Here is a 19,278-nt window from a genome sequence, read left to right as displayed (position 1 = left end):
CACCCATTATTTGGCCCTCTTCAGCTCTAGGTGTTTTGTGCCCAGAGAGGTTTTTAATGGTTCAGCCTAGGAAGGTGATTGCATTATTCAGTCTCANGCCTTTGTTTGGTTTGTGGTTGTCAATTAGGTGTGTAGGGTGAATACTGTCTTCTCTCTCTTTAGATAGTAATGTCTCTCTCTCTCTCTGTAGATAGTAATGTCTCCTCTCTCTGTAGTATAATGTCTCTCTCTCTCTCTGTAGATAGTAAGAGTCTCTTCTCTCTCTGTAGATAGTAATGAATGTCCTCTCTCTCTGTGTGAAGGATTAAGTAATGTGCTCTCTCTCTCTGTAGATAGAATGTCTCTCTCTCTCTCTGTAGATAGTAATGTCTCTCTCTCTCTCTGTAGATAGTGATGAATGTCTCTCTCTCTTAGATAATAATGAATGTCTCTGCTCTCTCTGTGTAGATAGTAATGTCTCTCTCTCTCTGTAGATAGTAATGAATGTCTCTCTCTCTCTGTTGTTGTAGATAGTAATGTCTCTCTCTCTCTCTGTTAGAGATAGTAACGAGTCTCTCTCTCCTGTATATAGTAATGAATGTCTCTCTCTCTCTCTCTGTAGATAGTAATGTCTCTCTCTCTCTCTGTAGATAATAATGAATGTGGGTCGGACCCTGCTCTGTTGGCTCTAATGGTGTGTGTCAGAACAGCCCAGCAGCTTCAACTCGAGTACTAGAGGATTCTCAATGGACCCCAATGACAGAGCTTGAAGGTCAGCCAATCACTGCCTCTCTCAGGATCAGCTGACTCCATACCCTAGGCACTTTATATGGATCTGAAATATCAGATAGGTATAGGCAATATGCAATAACTCCACTATAAACAGGGATTTGTGGAAACTTCACCTTTTGCTGTTACCTATCCAGTACAGTTAGATAACTATATGCCACATAACTATTGTAATGCTTGTGTGTGTGGTTTCCCTGCAGATATGGATGAGTGTGATGGTAGCCACCGCTGTCAACACGGCTGTCGAAACCTTGTGGAGGGTACCGTGTAGCTGTCCTCAGGATACCTACAACACTATCAATGGAACCAGTGTGTCGGTGAGTGGACAGACTCTCTCTCTCTTCTCTCGATCCTTCTCCCCCCCGTCTGTCTGTGTTCTGTCTTTCTCTCTCCCTCAACATCAAATCTACATCCCTTCCTGGAAGTTGAACTTGTTCCTCTCTAGATTACTGGAAGAGCTCCCTCCCTGAGTCACTGTCCTACATGAACACTGTTGTTATAACTGGTCCGTGTCCTCATGAACACTGTGTTAAACTGAGTCGCTGTCCTACATGAACACTTTATACTGAGCGCGTCCTACATGAACACTGTTGTTATAACTGAGTCCTGTCCTACATGAACACTGTTGTTATAACTGAGTCGCATGTCCTACATGAACACTGTTGTTATAACTGATCACTGTCTACATGAACACTGTTGTTAACTGAGTCACTGTCCTACATGAACACTGTTGTTATAACTGAGTCACTGTCCTAACATGAACCACTTGTGTTATAACTGATCGCTGTCCTACATGAACACGGTTGTTATAAAACTTTTAAGAGCGTCACGTCCTACATGAACACGTGTTGTTATAACTGAGTCGCTGTCCACATGAACACTTGTGTTATAACTGACTCACTGTCCTACATGAACACTGTTGTTATAACTGAACTCACTGTCCTACATGAACACTGTTGTTATACTGATCGCTGTCTTACATGAACACTGGTGTTAATAACTGAGTCACTGTCCTACATGAACACTGTGTTATAACTGAGTCACTGTCCTACATGAACACTGTTGTTATAACTGAGTCACTGTCCTACATAAAACTGTTGTTATAACTGAGTCGCTGTCCTACATGAACACTGTTGTTATAACTGAGTCGTTCCACATGAACACTGTTGTTATAAACTGAGTCACTGTCCTACATGAACACTGTTGTTATAACTGAGTCGCTGTCCTACATGAACACTGGGTTTAATAACTGAGTCACTGTCCCTACATGAACACTGTTGTTATAACTGAGTCGCTGTCCTACATGAACACTGTTGTTATAACTGAGTCGCTGTCCACATACACTGTTGTATAACTGAGTCGCTGTCCTACATGAACACTGTTTTTATAACTGAGTCATGTCCTAATGACACTGTTGTTATAACTGAGTCACTGTCCTACATGAACACTTTGTTATAACTGAGTCACTGTCCTACATGAACACTGTTGTTATAACTGAGTCACTGTCCTACATGAACACTGTTGTTATAACTGAGTCGCTGTCCTACATGAACACTGTTGTTATAACTGAGTCGCTGTCCTACATGAACACTGTTGTTTATAACTGAGTCACTGTTCCTACATGAACACTGTTGTTATAAACTGATCACTGTCCTACAATGAAACACTTTGTTATAACTGAGGCGCTGTCCTACATGAACACTGTTGTTATAACTGAGTCGCGTCCTACATGAACACTGTTGTTATAACTGAGTCACTGTCCTACATGAACACTGTTGTATAACTGAGTCGCTGTCCTACATGAACACTGTTGTTTAAACTGAGGTCACTGTCCTACGATGAACACTGTTGTTATAACTGAGTCGCCTGTCCTACATGAACACTGTTGTTATCAATGAGCGCTGTCCTACATGAACACTTGTATAACTGAGTCGCTGTCCTACATGAACACTGTTGTTATAACTGAGTCGCTGTCCTACATGAACACTGTTGTTATAACTGAGTCACTTGTCCTACATGAAACATGTTGTTATAACTGAGTCACTGTCCTACATGAACACTGTTGTTATAAACTGACTCGCTGTCCTACATGAACACTGTTGTTATAACTGATCGCTGTCCTCATGAACACTGATTGTTAGACTGAGTCGCTGTCCTACATGAACACTGTTTGTTATAAACTGAGTCGCTGTCCTACATGAACACTGTTGTTATAACTGAGTCGCTGTCCTACATGAACACTGTTGTTATAACTGAGTCCGCTGGCACTTTAACTTGAATCTACTGATGGGAATTACAGCATTGATATTCAGTGGCCTTTCCCAAAAAGAACACGGCCAATGTTTATCAGATGAACTGGTACTACAGATGGTGTCCTCATTCCCTTCAAGAGTTTCTCAGTATTGTTTGTGTTCTCTGGCCGAGGTTGACCCACATTGACCTCTGTTTGTTGTTTGACTTCCTGTCTGTGTTGTTTGCTTCCTGTGGTCAGATGAGAACGAGTGCCAGAACACTCAGATCTGTGGGGGAGCGTCGTGTCATAACACCCTGGGAGCTTCCGTTGCCTCTGTCCCACTGGGTTCAACTACGGCGACCAGGGGGGTGTAGTGACATCAACGAGTGCTCCTCCTCCTCTAATCCATGTAACTACGGCTGTTCCAACACAGACGGAGGGTATCTCTGTGCTGTCCACCTGGATACTACCGCGCTGGACAGGGGTGAGTGAGTGAGACTGTGTGTGTGTGTGTGTGTGTGTGTGTGTGTGTGTGTGTGTGTGTGTGTGTGTGTGTGTGTGTGTGTGTGTGTGTGTGTGGTGTGTGTGTGTGTGTGTGTGTGTGTGTGTGTGTGTGTTGTGTGTGTGTGTGTGTTGTGTGTGGTGTGATCTACCCAGGCACAATGTCATTATCAACTTTGATGGATAGACAGGTTTGTTGTTTAGCAACAAAACCGACACTGCGTAACTATGGGACAAAACAGACACGTGCTAACTATGGGACAAAACAGACACGTGCGTAACTGTGGGACAAAACAGACACGTGCGTAACTATGGGACAAACGACACTGCAACTATGGACAAACAGACACGTAACTATGGGACAAAACAGACACGTGCGTAACTATGGGACAAAACAGACACGTGCGTAACTATGGGACAAACAGACACGTGCGTAACTATGGGACAAAACAGACACGTGCGTAACTATGGGACAAAACAGACACGTGCGTAACTATGGGACAAAACAGACACGTGCGTAACTATGGACAAAACAGACACGTGCGTAACTATGGGACAAAACCGACATGTGCTAACTATGGGACAAAACAGACACGTGCGTAACTATGGACAAAACCGCACAGTGCGTAACTAGGGACAAAACAGACACGTGCGTAACTATGGGACAAAACGACACGTGCGATACTATGGGACAAAACAGACACGTGCGTAACTATGGGACAAAACAGACACGTGCGTAACTATGGGACAAAACAGACACGTGCGTAACTATGGAAAACAGACACGCTGCGTAACTATGGACAAAAACACACGTGCGTAACTATGGACAAAACAACACGTGCGTAACTATGGGACAAAACAGACACGTGCGTAACTATGGGACAAAACAGACACGTTGCGTAACTATGGGACAAAACAGACACGTGCGTAACTATGGGACAAAACAGACACGTGCGTAACTATGGACAAAACAGACACGTGCGTAACTATGGGACAAACAGACAGGGTTGGCTTAGATTCTTGACAACATGTAAACTACATTTTGTCGATATTTACTGAAAACATAAATAAATGTGCACAATGTCTCTCAAATACATCGTTACAGTTGTTGGTTAGCTAACTAGCGAATTTTAGCCATATTAGCATTGAATGAAATCAGTCCAAACACCTAAAAAATACATGGTATCAAGAACAAGATGAAACTAGCTGAAACGAGTCACTTTATTGTCATTGTTGGTAGCTATCTGGCCATCCACAATCACAACAACACATAGACCTCTGTCCCATTGAAGTGTGCACATTGTTTTGGTGATGTTGTCAGCTAGCCCACGTATAGGCAAGATGGTGTTTGGGTATGATTTTATGCCCTGTGTGTGTGTGACTGAGTCCTTTCTGTATGTTCCAGGCACTGTGTGTGTGTGTGTGACTGAGTCCTTTCTGTGTGTTCCAGGCACTGTGTGTCAGGCGTGGGCTTTGGTAGTGGTGTGAGTCTGGGCCAGGGAGGAGCAGGAGGAGGGGCAGCAGAGGTGGGTGACAATGATCTGTCTCCTGAGGCCTGCTACGAGTGTAAGATCAACGGTTACCCCAAGAAGGGGCGCAAACGCCGCGACACCAACTCAACGCTGGAGCAACCGCTGGACAATGCACAGGTAATGTCTGTCTGTCTTGGTCTGGTGGCCCATAGAATGGTCATGCTATCATGTCTTGCCTGCTCTTCACTGAATCCGTAGTACATATTAACTGTGTGGTCCTGTGTTGTGTCATCAGGATCCAGAGTGTTGAGTGTTGTCAGTGTTTACATAATCCACCTGTACTACATGGTCCTGTGTCCTCAGCATCAGGAGACAGTGAGCCTGGAGAGTGTTACACGTCATATATCTGCCTGTATAATACTGTATATCTATATGTAACCTGTCCTGTGTCCTCAGCATCAGGAGACAGTGAGCCTGGAAAGTGTGGACATCGAGGACACCCTGCTGTTCAACCTGAACATGTCCGGCCTGTCCAGCCGAGACCACATCCTGGAGTTCACCCCGGCCCTGTCCACACTCAACAACCACGTGCGCTACTCCATCGACTACGGCAACGAGCTGGGCTACTTCAAGATCAGCCAGAGGGAGGGGCTTAGCTACCTGCACCTGTCCAAGAGGAAGTCCCTCCCCCCTGGAGCCTACTTCCTGCAGATCAGTAGCATGGCCGTGTACAGGAAGAAGGAGCTGGCAGCGCTGGAGGACAGCAACGATAAAGACTACCTCACAGGCCAGCTGGGAGACACACTCACCATGAGGGTGCAGATAGTCCTGCATTAACCTACACTACAGGACTGACTGGGGTGGGTGGCTGGGCTGGGCTGGGCTGGGTGGGGAGTGTCTGCCTGTAAACACTGGTCTAGGAACAGATTAATTTACCCTTGATCCATATCTCAACCATTAGGATGGGGAGAGAAGATCTGACTCTGGGTCAATGGTTATGGGCAACTTCTACCTACTCTGAGAGAGAGAGCTTGGGACAAGCTCAACGCCAAAGAGACTAATGGGTGGGTGGGGGGAGGGGGGATTGCGTTGTTTGATTCCCAAAGATGATTCTACATATCATAGATACAACCTTTAGTGCTACAATGTAGGCCTAACCCACTGGTAACAGTATGGCTGTCTGTCTGAAGAAAGGCTTAGAGAATGAGAATGACATGGAGGGAAGACGTGACAATGACACAACAATAACCACTCTAAACTGCTCTGTGCAGGAAGCTCTGGTTTGAATGTTTTTTTATTTTTCATGAAAAAGGTTTATATGAAATGATATGATATGTGGAATCTGCCACTCTTTTGTGGGACATGTAAGGCAAATGCCATATCCACCCGTAGCCCCTACCCCCAAGACCATGAGGGTAGTTAGGGAGTATGGGGTAGGGGCTAGCGGTGGATTTGTGACTGAGTAGCAGAGTGCAACAGTCACTGATGCTGAGTGTTCACAGCTTGGCAGACGTGGAAGTGAAACGCAGCGTTCAGATTCTCCACCCTTCTCCCTGAAGTGTGCACTTGCTCACTCCCCCTTCATGGTTCACAAAGCATTGGCTGCTAAGGAGAGTTTCCACCATATTAAATAAACCAGTCCATTCCTTTCACATCCCTGAGGGGAGAAGGGTAGGGAATCGAACCGTAGCTAAAGTCTTTAGCTAGAAGGACCCCTCTTCCTCATCATAACTATGCTTCTTCATCTTCCCCACTGACTAGATTTCAGCATTACACATATTTACTGGTGCTAGTAACAAAACCACATAGACTTATGAATGCACTGTCATACTCAACACACAGTAGCTGTCTGTCTACTGTCCTTTTAATAAGATGTCAGACATCTTCTTTTCAACCAAAACCAAAGTAACAGCCTGTCTGCTCTCTATACCACATGTAAATGAAGTGTGTTTATACTGTAATCAATGCCATGTTTAGAATGTTAATCTATGAAGCCTTTTGTAAACTAGAGAACGCCCCTGAGAGGAGGGGGTGTAATGGTGCTTATAATGGCCTACTACTTCCTTTGATAAACTGTATACACACACACATTGCATTTGCACCACACAACACAAATACACACACACACGCCCTCAAACACACTCAAAACACACACCGTTCTGATGATGCCAAACCTGTGCCTTCATGTTATGCACTGAGGTCGACGCGGCCCACACTTTTCGCTAGTACAATCAGTGCTCCGTAGCGAAATCAATCAGACCAGCCGTAGACACATCCGTCTGTCGTTCTGTCACATCAGTGAGGGTTTAGTTGTAAAGTCACAATAAAAACATTTTGTTTAAAAGGTTTCGTTGTTGTCCCTGTCTCCCAACTTCACTTCCTCTTTTTGTGGATTATGCTATTTATGGGATGTATTTTAACCACTTTAAGGCACTTTTATATGCACATTCTTTGACCATGATTGTTAGTGTATGCTTAATTACATTTGTCATTAGCAGATGCACTTATCCAGAGTGATTACAGGAGCAATTACCTTGCTCTAGGATACAGACATGGTTTATTCTTTTTTTTCACTAGTCCAGATTTGAACCATTGACCTTTCGTTTACTGGCCCAATGCTCTTAACCGCTAGGCTACCTGCTGCCCTAAGAGTCTACCTTTCCTTGGTTCCTTGCTTTCATTACWGACAGCTYAAAGGACTGGTGAAATCTCCTCTCCACAATGCTTCCTGCTTCTACCTAGCATCATCTCGGCCTAATGAAAGGATGAGGGACGGAAGCTATTGTAATTCCAGAGATGGTATACAACAAAGACGATTGAATCACAGCCACCATATCCAGTTCAACAACCCAATGACTGCATCTAGAAGGCAAGGGTCGCGTTCCCCTTCTCAGACATTGCATGCGTCAACCAATGGTTGCGTGCCACGTCACCGACAGTGCTATCGACTGACAGATTGCTATAACATGTGGTTAGCTGATACATAAAATACCTATCCAGGCGTTGTAAGATCTGGCATGCATCTGCAAGGTAGTCAGCATGGAACTCCACCCATTTCTCAGTGAAACTCCTCCCTGGTGTGGTTCACATTAGCCTTTTGATTCTACATCTAACATGTAACGGTACAGTAGAATATTTTGGTTGCCGACATGCTGCCCAAATATGAGCCTGTGTGAAGGGTTTAGTCCCTAGACAGTTCAAGAGGGAGTTTCCCTATGAAAATAAATGGTTTAACAGCCCCACTTAGTGGTCATTCAGGGTACAGACTAACATAGAATTTTATCCAAAGCCGATTTACATAAGGGGGCATAGCCGACATTTTCATATAGGTTTCCCCAGTTGGAATTGAACCTGCAACACTGGCATTGCTAGAACCATGCTCTTGCGAACTGAGCCACACAGACAAGAAAATCAGTGATGTTTCATTGCCATTAATGGCAAAGGGATAATAACAATCTTTATTAAAGAATGTAATTATTATATAACATGTAACAGAACAAAACAAATGGTTTACAATGTGGATGTATCAGTTGCTGCCTGTGGAGCCAAATCCTCCAACCCCACGCTCAGTCTCATCCAGAGTCTGAAACACAGAGGGAAGACACGGTTAATACTACAACACTGGAGCAAAGGGTATTTTAGTGACTTTCTATGCGAATGAGCCCAGTTCTTAAGGCTGGTTTCCCAAACACAGATTTGGGAACTACGCTCGATCAGAGTTCAGAAAAACAGCCCTAAGGGCTCAAGGCTCATTCTCACAGAAATAAGATGCACTTAAAATCKACATTTCAGTCTCAAGTTTAAATGAAATGAGACTGCTTAACAAGGTGTGTCCATTTAAGGTTTGTGTGAAATGGATCATAAAGCTGTGATCAGCAATTCACTACTAGGTCTGAGCATGTATGGTCATATTAAATCTATAGAGAAGTGTGAAGTACCTTTAGCTCCTGCAGGTCTGGGTAGCAGATCCTCTCGCACACCAGCTGAGCCACACGGTCCCCTTTTTTCACTGGGACACAGAAAAGAAACACCACCATCACTCTACAGGTCACCCAGTTTCCCAACACCATCACTACAATGTTCACTGGAAAACAGATCTCAATGTGAAATGCATTTGGATTGAGCAATCAGTAAAACAAGTTTTTATTTCAGTTTCTGATGAGGCATTTAAGTTATATTTTTCAAAGAGCAATGGGTATATAATTAACTTTATAAAAAAAAAAAAGAAAAAAAAAGGATGTACCAATTGCAGATGGTCCCTTTAATCATGGATAAAGTGCTTTCAATGCTTTGAGTTTGGAAAGGTGGCATGTGAATATGTGAATGATTAATGATTTTTTTAAAGCTCACCTTCAAAGGTTTCCTTGCTGAAGTTGAACAGCACCACCCCACATTACCTCTATAGTCCTCATCCACTACTCCAGCTGAGGGGAGGCAGACACTCCAGTTAGCCTAGCTGTCATGAATGTACCCTGTCAGTTCTATGTTCCAGACTCGGGTTAGAACAGCCAAAGAGTGACTTGGGTTCATGAAATCTCCATCAGAACTATGGTTACCACTTTCCTGCCATTTTTATAACCCATCTCCTCAGAAAAATGTTATATTAATATCTGAAGGTCAAAAAATAAACTCACCCCCAACATCGATGAAGTGTTTTGCAGCCAGCCCAGACCGTGGTGCTGTGAGAAAAAGAGAAATACATAAAATATGACTGAACTACTTAATTTTTTATGCTGGGGAAATGTTAAGGGGAGATGAGAAAGAGGGGTTGAACGAGACTAATCTGAGTCTGAAAGCAGTCTCCATTGACCGTGTTGGAGTATCAAATATGTGATGCATTGTGGGTAAATTGTGACTGACTGATCTACCAATAACAATGAGTAGTTATTTTGTTGSAAGGTGATTTGTCAGTAGGCAGTCAGTCGCCTGCACTTTCAGTTGTAATGAAGGGGTTCGATTAATTTTGCCCGGATGCCTGTGTAGGCATGTATTGCACCAGCTGAAAGTTGATCGCATTAGATTTGGAACTGGGCTGCCTCCCAGGCGTCCCACTCTGTCTGAATGCAATGTTTGCTCAAAACAAAAGTGACATAATTAAGCATGTAGTAATTAGTAGGATTCTGTGTTGCCATGCAAGTGATTGCTTTCTGCCTTCCCAATGAAAAGTAGTTAGAAAATTCAAACATTTATTTTATGTAACTCCCTCACTGTCAAGTCAAACAATACCCAGAGAGACCTACCCCCACGTACCCCTAAACCAGGGTGCAATTAAAAATTATCTTTAAAACACTTAAGTTTGTGTCCTGGTACCCTACTCACCCACTCTGCCATAGCAGCCTGAAGGAACAGCTATCTGGATGTCAGTCTTCACGATAGCCTTGTCCATAGGACCAATACTGTAGTCATACGCACTGTTAGAAAAAAACATCAACAGGTGGCTTACAGTCACTAACTTACAACTAACTTACCTAACATCACATCTAACTCCCCTCCAATCGTTAGTAGGAGGAGCAGGCTAGCACTAACTTTAGCCAACTTTTCTCCTGTTAAAGTTGGTCATATAAACATGAAGCAAGACTAGGCTACCTAGTAAGGTAGCTTGATATGAAGACAACATTATGCATGGTCGTTTGCTAACTAGAGTTTTACTTTTGATTGACAGCAGAAAAATAAACAGCCACATGCAGGATACACTCACTGCAACGTTTTGAATTCAAGTATCTTGCTTATGTGAATAGCAAACTAGCTAAGTAAATACAAGCCAGTAAAATGTATAGCGTTCAAACCACTTCCAGTGACCCTGTACCGGACTCTGACCCACCTGAACAGGTCGTAGCCTGCAGCTTTAGCAGAGCCCCGGGTAGGAGCAGTGGCATGTTCGGACAACTTGGAGAACTTCAGCACCGATATCACATTCTCTGCCACCGCATGTGGCTTTGTCCTCTTCAGTGGAGAAACTTCTGCGGCGTCTATCACTTCTGAGCAAGGCATGTTTACAAAGTTTGTGGTAAGAAAGTTGAGTTACTTCCAAAATAATAAGATGGCTATGGTTAGTTTACTAAAGTTAGCTAACTAGTTAAAATATGGCGAGTTGTTGCTACTTCTCTGACAGGAATCTTATTAGGAAGCACACATTCCCGCCAATTTCAATTGAATCTGCCTCGCCGTCGTTGAAAAAAATAAATAAAAAAACTCGCGAGAGTTCTGACAACCTGACCAGCTGTGAGCTGAATGACTGGAAAACTTTAGCTTGCTAAGCCTTCTTTGAATGATACATCTTGATTTCGGTAAAACTCTCGACTACAAATCTGACAACAGTACAATTACCGGTACCTACACATTTATTGACTACACATCATGTTAATACAAACGTTGATAATACAACAACCAGTTAGCATAGCAAAGTAGCTAGCTAGCTGCTAGTGATTGCAAACATGAGCTATTATAGAAAAGCAATGTAGCTAGCCAACTAGCTACCTGCTTTCTCGCATCCTTTTCTCCTGGCCAGAGTGGGAGAATGCAGATAAAATGTTCTGTGTGAGAGTACTGAAGACTGGGCAGCGATAATCGAAGAACAACACCGCCAGTAGAGCCTCTGCTTTGCAACGAAGTGCTCCATCTTGTTAAAGATACAGTCCTCCCCGGCTGCGGCTCCAGCGCCTACAGAAAGTATTCATACCCCTTGACTTATTCCACATGTTGTGTTACAGCCCGAATTCGAAATGTATTCAATATTTTTTTCCTCTCACCCACAATATCCCATAACTACAAAGTGAAAATGTTTTTATACATTTTTGCTAATGTATTGAGAATGAAATACAGACATAGGGTGAGTATTGGTTAAGTGGGACATTTAAGCTTTGTAATGAATATCTTTAAATGTGTACAATAACATAACCAACAATCAATGCCATTGTGTTAGTCATTTTAATTCTGAACTGGAATAAACTGATTGGTCACATCACACAGGTGTATAACAGAACACACACAGGCTCAGTTTGATAGTGCAACCCTAAGTAACAGTACAGATTAAAAATGATCAGGCCTACTGTACAAATTATTGTTGAAAAAAGGGTATAGGTTGGAACTGTTGCTGTTAACATACAATAAATATATTTTATTCTAAACTGGATTAAACACACAGTCCTAATGAGAGGTGTGTGACTGGTTGAAGTTTTCAACAAGCATGTCTATTCTGGGGAAATTTTTTGACGGTGCAACCCTGAGGTCATGCTCAGCATTGAGTCTGTTTCTGTACTTGTTTTTTAAGTGTGCCAGGGTTGAGAACCCTGACTCGCATAGGTATGTGGTGCCAAACTAGCTTAGAACATATACTGCTTTCTCAGTCTAGACAGGAGACTGCTTCCTGCTGTAGATGAGCAACCAAGAACTGTGAGTGTTTGCCTAAAAAAGCATCTTCAATTAGTTTATTCCAGAATAAAAATTATTAGTATTTTACCAGCAACAGTTCCAACCTAAACTTGTTTAACAATATTTCTAGAGTAATATGTACAGTATAGTAGGCCTGATAATGTTTAATCTTCACCTGTACTGTTACTTAGGGTTGCACTATCAGTAGCTAGCTAGCTTGCTTTGGCTAATGTTAGCTATTAGCTGTGTAACGCTATAAGGCCAGGGGATTGTTTGAAAGAGAAACTCACATCTACTACTATGAGATAGTACTCACTTATTTCTGCTTATCATCCATCATCTGTTATAAAATGACAACAATGTCGTGCAAGCAGACTTACTTTRCCACTGTCGAAGCACTGTTTCCTGACGCATTCTTCCCTGTTCTGGGTTTACCGTCATGCTGGGTGTTTGGTCAAGACCTGTCGTTTTAATTTGTTCGTTTTGAGATACTCATTACTAAGCACTTCCCTGCACAAAACACATTTTGGGTGCTCCTCGTTATTTATTAAAGTTTGTATTAAACCAAGCTAGAGAAACGCATCGCTGTAAATGCGTTTTATGACGATTGAGTTCGTCAGAATTTGTGGCTAGTTTGGGTCCATTTGATGATGGCGAGTGGGAATGACATGTTGACAGGCTGTCAGGTTAGGAAGGCTAAGAGTTTCAAAACACTTGTAATTATAATTTTCACTTGCTTTGTGAAATGTCATTTTTTGTACACATGATTCTTTCACACGTCCAGTATGTGTTTACAGGTGATTTGAACGCCTGTTATGGGCATTTTTACACGCGTTCATTACACCTGTCCAGAGGGCATTTACAGGTGATTAGAACGTTTGKATATTGTACTTTCAGACGCATGAAATTGTGCCACGGCTTTGGAACGAACGGAGCCAGGCCAAGAGAATGCTCGGCGGAAATGGAGCCCATAGAGAAAGCAAGAACAAGATGGGTGGCAGGAGTATTATCATAAGGAGACTTGGAAACCGGAGGAGGAATGGAGGGAAGAAGGGAGATGGTTTGTTAAAGAAGAATGGTAGAAAGTGTAAGCAGATGGAGCTGGAGAAATGGAAGTGAATGAGGGTGAAGTTATGGAGAGACCGAGGTATTCTCCCAGGATCAGGAACAACACAAGTTTGTGACAGTGTTGCCAACTTCTCAGTAAGGAAAGTAGCTATTGGCTGTACTTTTTTTAATTAAATGTTTTTTTATTTTTATATACTGTATTATTCTGCATTATTTTCTATATTTCTGCATTTGAGAATAATGTAACCAACCTATTGTCTTCTAATGTAATGTGTCTGACTGTCTTGATGGACACAAATTATGAGGAAAAATAAGAGTAACTCAACATTTTATTCCTTCTTCATAATACATTAATTAAAATATTACAGTTAAATATGATAAGGACTGAGTCTTATAAAAGACAATGGTTAAAACACAGAAATAAATCAAGCATTTCTATATTGAAAATATACAGCACATACGTTGATTTACATTTTCCTGTTCTGTTTAATAGATTTTCATCACGGTGTGTGTGTGTGTGTGTGCATTAAGGTAGTAAATGATCCCTTCATTATTTCCCTATCATTCAACTAGTAGCTACTTGTGTGGAATATACACATCTATACAAAGTATTATACAGTATTCTATACAGTATCAAACTAATCTTAATTTTTTTTATCAAGTTATCAACGCCGCTAGTAGCATTTGAATATCATTTTAAAAAACTGTTATTTGTATATTGATCACTTTTTGCATAGGTAATTTGTTGCTATAATGTTCATTTCTAGAACACCATAATATTTGTGCATACTAGCCTACATACACAGTGTACAAAACATTAAGGACACCTTCCTGAGTTGCCCGTAGAACAGCATCAATTAGCATTCCACAGGAATGCTGGCCCATGTCGACTCCAATGCTTTCCACAGGTGTGTCAAGTTGGCTGGATGTCCTTTGGGTGGTGGACCATTCTTGATACAGACGGGAAACTGTTGAGTGTGAAAAACTCAGCAGCGTTACAGTTCTTGACACAAACGGTGCGCCTGACACCTACTACCATACCCCGTTCAAAGGCACTTAAATCCTTTGTCTTGCCCATTCACCTCTGAATGCACACACACACACAATCCATGTCTCAATTGTCACAAGGCTTAAAAATCCTCTTTTAACCTGTCTCCTCCGTTCATCTATACTGATTGAAGTGGTGTTAACCACAGGGGACATGCACATGAGTCATAACGCATCTCATCGCATTATCTGACGGTTTGGTCAGCGCCTCTGTTCCTTTGAAAATGAAGAGCAGCATGTCTCTTGAAATTCTCAACTTGCTCGCTACTCACGTAAGTGGTCCTCCTGTATGCAGTTGGTGTTAGTGTTGAGCCTCGCGTGCATATGCGCAAGATAGCAGAGAGAGTTATGTGAGGAGTATCTAGGATTATTGCAGGGACCCAATTCGATCCCTAGCTTTCTCACAAAGCCACTCTATTTTTATAACTTAGTTTCTTAACTCATGACTATAGCAACCTGTAAATTAGTACGTCCTGTACTAAAAATTCAATGCGCGACCTAACACCATTGACAAATTTACTCTTTCCACTGTGACTTTATGAGATGTTCGTGATCATGAGAGCAGCAGATGAGTGTGTGATTGTTGTCAAAACGCAGCATAAGGCCGCGGACGTCTCAGTACGATTTGGCAATGTACAGGTCGTTCTATTCCATATGGTCTAAGACGCATGTGGCGACGGCCTCCAGCCATGCTAGGCGGCGAGGGTTTGAGGACTATGTAGGAGAGCCTGTATGTAGTTAGTGCATTGTTACGACTTACCTCTAGGTCTCTAATACATACGATTCCCATACCACATCGTGTGGCAGCTGCCAATCATGCGTGGCAAACTTCCTACTCTACTGCTGTGGGAGCTGTTCTATGAACTAAAATACACCAATCTGCATAATATAGCGAATAAAATCATTTATCGCCATTTTATATCAAGAGTATTTGTATCTAAAGCAACTTACTGTAAATGGTTTTAAGTATGAATTTCGGTCGCCGAAATCAAACCCACTAATCCTGGCATCGCAAAGCACCATGCTCTACCAACTGCTACGAGGAACACTATGTGGTTAGTGGACAAGTGTACATTTTAACGAAAAAGTATACCGTATTTGAGATGCCGTAGCCAGCAGGGGGCTCCAACTAGCCTGGGACCAGTCTGTTATCTAACATCCCAGTCCCACTCTGTCAAATACCAAAGATTTACCAGATGTATTGGGTCACCAATTTACGCCATCCCTCCAAGTTTGGTCTCTGTAGGTCGAACTATAGCTCTCTTAAACTTGKAATAATAATAATAATATGTCAGAATAATAATATCCTTAACAATAACACTAACTGGAAGTKKCTCTGGATAAGARCATGTGTTACATGACTAATATATATAATAATAAGAGTTTTCCGGCCCGATTCAGGGCTTGGACCCATAATTATGCACCACATGTACAATTCCAACGGGGTGTAGCATAGGCACTGGCAGTGTAACTGACCCATCCCAGGCAGTGTCTTGTCCTTGTGCCCATATATCCCTGAGTCCATATGTCTGTGTTGCGTCGTCACTATTTGGTCATGCTAGAAAAGACGGAAGAGCATCACTTTCTAACCTTTAACCTTTCCCATAACCTTATCCCTAACCATCACCTTTTCATTTAAACTGATAGCAACTAACTCCTGGATATTGATGAACGTGCCTTGGTTGTCCCTTGTGGCATGGCCATTTAGTGACTGCTGAGAGGGTTGGTCTATGAGTAGAAGGTGAGGACGCTCTTGTGGTTGCCTCTGATCAACATGGTGGGAGGGAGGTTCTTGGTGAGGATGTCCAACCAGGCCATGTAGAGGTGGTCAGAGACTGAGCCTAGACGGGCGATGGGCATACTCCTGCAAAGTGGGAAGTACAGTATTAAACCTAAGTTATCTAAACAGTTGGCTATTAGCAGCAGGGTCACCACTATATGGTCGTGGGTGTCTCAGGGAGATTTCACACATGCGTCTAATACACAGTTGAAACAGGACAGATATAAGCACCAACCAAATGATTATTATTGTTATATACCTCAGTTAGCTTCATGACGCATTGGACTATCAGTGGGTTAACTGCCTTGTTCAGGGGCAGAACGACAGATTTGTACCTTGTCAGCTCAGGGATTTGAACTTGCAACCTTTCGGTTACTAGTCCAACGCTCTAAACACTAGGCTACGCTGCCACCCCATAATTAGGGCCTAGAGTTTTTCCTGAACACATGGTGACCTGACCAGGAAAATCTCTTGTACTTACACTATGATGAGGTTGGCAGCTCGGGAGTTCTCCTGCAGTAGTTCATTCAGCCTGACCTGGAGGTTGGTCTGGAGGGGAGAGGACACAAAGAGGTGGCGGGTCACATGGTTGGTATGACAACCCCTTCAGTGAAAACACAGCTGTCTACTTCTGTTGTTACTGCATCATGGGACTGTTGGATTCTATTGTCCAGATGAATACATTACAATCTACTACAAGAAGATAGAGTTGAGCACAGTGCTTGATTTGGACTAAAAAGGTTCCGGTACTCGTTTTAGGTGCAGGGACTGTTTGTATTTAGGTGCAGGAGCTCCACAATACTTTTGAGCTCATATTCTATAAGAACATTTGAGGTGCTGGTACTCAGCCCCGGTGAGCTGCCCAAGTCAAGCACTGGTTGAGCATGTTCATTCATGTTGTACTGCAATGAGCACAGTATGTGGTTGTTTAATCAATAGAAGTTATTGGTCTCTGTGGTGAGCACTGGTCTGTCTCTACAAGTCTCTATGGTGAGCAGTCACTGGTCTGTCTCTAGACTCCACCCTTTCCTCGAAATGTCCAGCTCGGCGTCAGAGATCTTCCAGGGGTTGTCTTTCCTCAGAGCCTCGGCCAGAGTGGTGCTCTTTGACCCCTCGTGAAGACGGAACGGCTCGATCATGTCCTCAAACATCTTCCAGCTGGGGACGAACACAGACGGGAGTTAGCTGGATTAATCAGATATTAATCACTGATCCTATGACTTCACATATCAGGAATATTATATTTTACTTGTGCATGTTATCATTCATCTTGGCACCCAGAATGAAATCGACTACCCTGACACCAGAGATGGAGCAGTTTGAAGCTGGGGATGATTAGTCATGATGTATTCGTTCATCTGAGTTGTCTTTCTTGTGTAAATACCTCCCATTCTCCTGCCCCCCTCTCCCTGACTGTCCGTCTGGTCCTCCCCATTCGCCCTTAGGTTTGGGGTCTCTGAATGAGACAAAGTTGTTGCGTCTGTTTTATATAAGTCATTAACTATCTCACTATAATAGAGCCTTTATCCATTTCCTGACTGGTGTTGCTTTCGGCTGACTGCTGATCACATCCCTGACGTGTGGTTGGTCAGCTGAGAGTGACCTCACGGCTAAGGTACAGAATGTCTGGAATCTCTTCCACCACAGCATGTGAGCGACAGTGTGTGTGTGTGTGAGCAATTACATCTCCCCAAGGTTGTCTCTCTCTGTGTGTGTGTGTGTGTATATTACCTGTTAGAGTTGGGGTTTTGGGTGATGTCGTCGATGACGTAGATGTCTGCATATTTGATCCTGAACTTCTCCAGCAGAGACTTCATCCTATAAACACAGACACACAGAGAGTCACACACTGATCACCACTGCTATGCGCTGTGATATAACATGTCTTATTTCCAAAGATGTGCTTGTTTAGCCAGTCTGTTTCTGCTCTCTTGCCAACTCCTGATGGAATTGTAATGTGTGGCATGACCATGGCAGCAATGGATTAGTGACAAGTACAAACAGATCTGGGACCAGGCTAGTCGTTGTTGRTGATTAGACTGTATTACGGATCTTCCTCTATTCATAAATGATTGAAATTGATYATACGTACTCATGTCTGTCCTGCTCGACACGTCCCGGCTGGCCAGCGATGAAGATCCTCATCTTACAGTCCTTGAACTTCTTACGGGTGGTCAGGATGTATGGCAGCAGTAGGGTTAGACCTGACACACAGACACACAGACACACAGACAGAGAGAGAGGGACAGTGAGAGAGAGAGAGACCATGAGTGAGAGAGAGACAGAGTGTGTGTGTGAGAGAGAGAGAGTGAGAGAGACAGTGAGTGAGTGAGAGAGATACAGACAGACATAAAGTGAGAGAGATACACAGACAGAGAGACAGGCAGAGAAAGAGAGAGCGTGAGGGAGGGAGGTAGGTATCGTAAACTCACCCCATTCCGTACAAATGTGCGCAACCGCAACATTCAAACGAGGCTACAAAGAAAACGAATGGGACTGTAGCGACTGTGTTGACTTCAAAWTCTGGGGTGTGAACTACGTTTCTATTCAAGCGTTGATCGACATGGTAATGGCTCTATAGTATTGGAGAAAAGTAGAAAAAACTGACCCTCCGTTACATCGTGACGTGTCATGTCGTAACGTACAGCACGCATAAAGCAACTATTTCTGTCTTACAATCTCTCTCTGCCAGGTGTAGCACTTCTCTCATCGTTTAAAAACAAGAAATGGACAGTGACGGGGGTAAGGGGGGATACCTAGTCATTTTTGCGTCATCATTGCATGCCGATCATCATTCTCAAAGCCGCTGTTTACTTCTAAGATCACTTTAGCACCGCCCTAAAAACCCGATTCAAATTCCGACACAAAACCTTCAAAATAGGGTATGTTAATGACACATTATATAAACTCTTTATAGTTTTATTTACATTTTAGAGAGCGATAAGTGATAAGTTGGACAGATCGAGTGAAAAAAAGCAATTTTCCCACACAAACATCTCTCCTTCTCACTATCACGCATTAGTTTCGCTTCCCCAACC

The 19,278-nt window shown here is 42.9% G+C and overlaps 2 protein-coding genes, 1 long non-coding RNA gene and 1 pseudogene across 3 annotated transcripts; 2 read left to right on the top strand and 2 right to left on the bottom strand.

Moving 5' to 3' along the window:
* The first annotated feature begins 735 nt into the window (after positions 1-735).
* Positions 736-7,320, top strand: LOC112078474 (fibrillin-1-like; annotated as a pseudogene).
* Positions 7,321-8,389: 1,069 nt separating this feature from the next.
* LOC112078471 (deoxyuridine 5'-triphosphate nucleotidohydrolase) lies at positions 8,390-12,979 on the bottom strand. Its single transcript, XM_024144704.2, is given in 9 exon segments — positions 8,390-8,557; positions 8,913-8,983; positions 9,325-9,366; positions 9,369-9,398; positions 9,609-9,653; positions 10,294-10,385; positions 10,796-10,952; positions 11,452-11,634; positions 12,726-12,979. Coding segments are annotated over 9 exon segments (738 nt in total). The 5' UTR covers positions 12,787-12,979; the 3' UTR covers positions 8,390-8,500.
* On the top strand, positions 11,634-13,780 carry LOC112078472 (uncharacterized). The gene is made up of 2 exons (XR_011478695.1): positions 11,634-11,803; positions 13,243-13,780. It is a non-coding gene; the product is annotated as an uncharacterized lncRNA (long non-coding RNA).
* A 1,620-nt stretch (positions 13,781-15,400) lies between these two features.
* Positions 15,401-18,869, bottom strand: LOC112078476 (solute carrier family 12 member 1-like). Its single transcript, XM_070442061.1, has 5 exons — positions 18,333-18,869; positions 17,972-18,058; positions 17,257-17,398; positions 16,722-16,783; positions 15,401-16,324 (listed from the first exon to the last, which is right to left on the bottom strand). The coding sequence occupies exons 1-5, from the start codon at positions 18,506-18,508 to the stop codon at positions 16,189-16,191; spliced, it is 603 nt and encodes a 200-aa protein (XP_070298162.1). The 5' UTR covers positions 18,509-18,869; the 3' UTR covers positions 15,401-16,188.
* Positions 18,870-19,278: the final 409 nt, after the last annotated feature.

Source organism: Salvelinus sp. IW2-2015, unplaced genomic scaffold (genome assembly GCF_002910315.2).
Source record: "Salvelinus sp. IW2-2015 unplaced genomic scaffold, ASM291031v2 Un_scaffold5723, whole genome shotgun sequence".
NCBI lineage: Eukaryota > Metazoa > Chordata > Actinopteri > Salmoniformes > Salmonidae > Salvelinus > Salvelinus sp. IW2-2015.
Note: the sequence above shows the minus strand (reverse complement) of the source record. Positions and strands in the feature narration are given on the sequence as shown.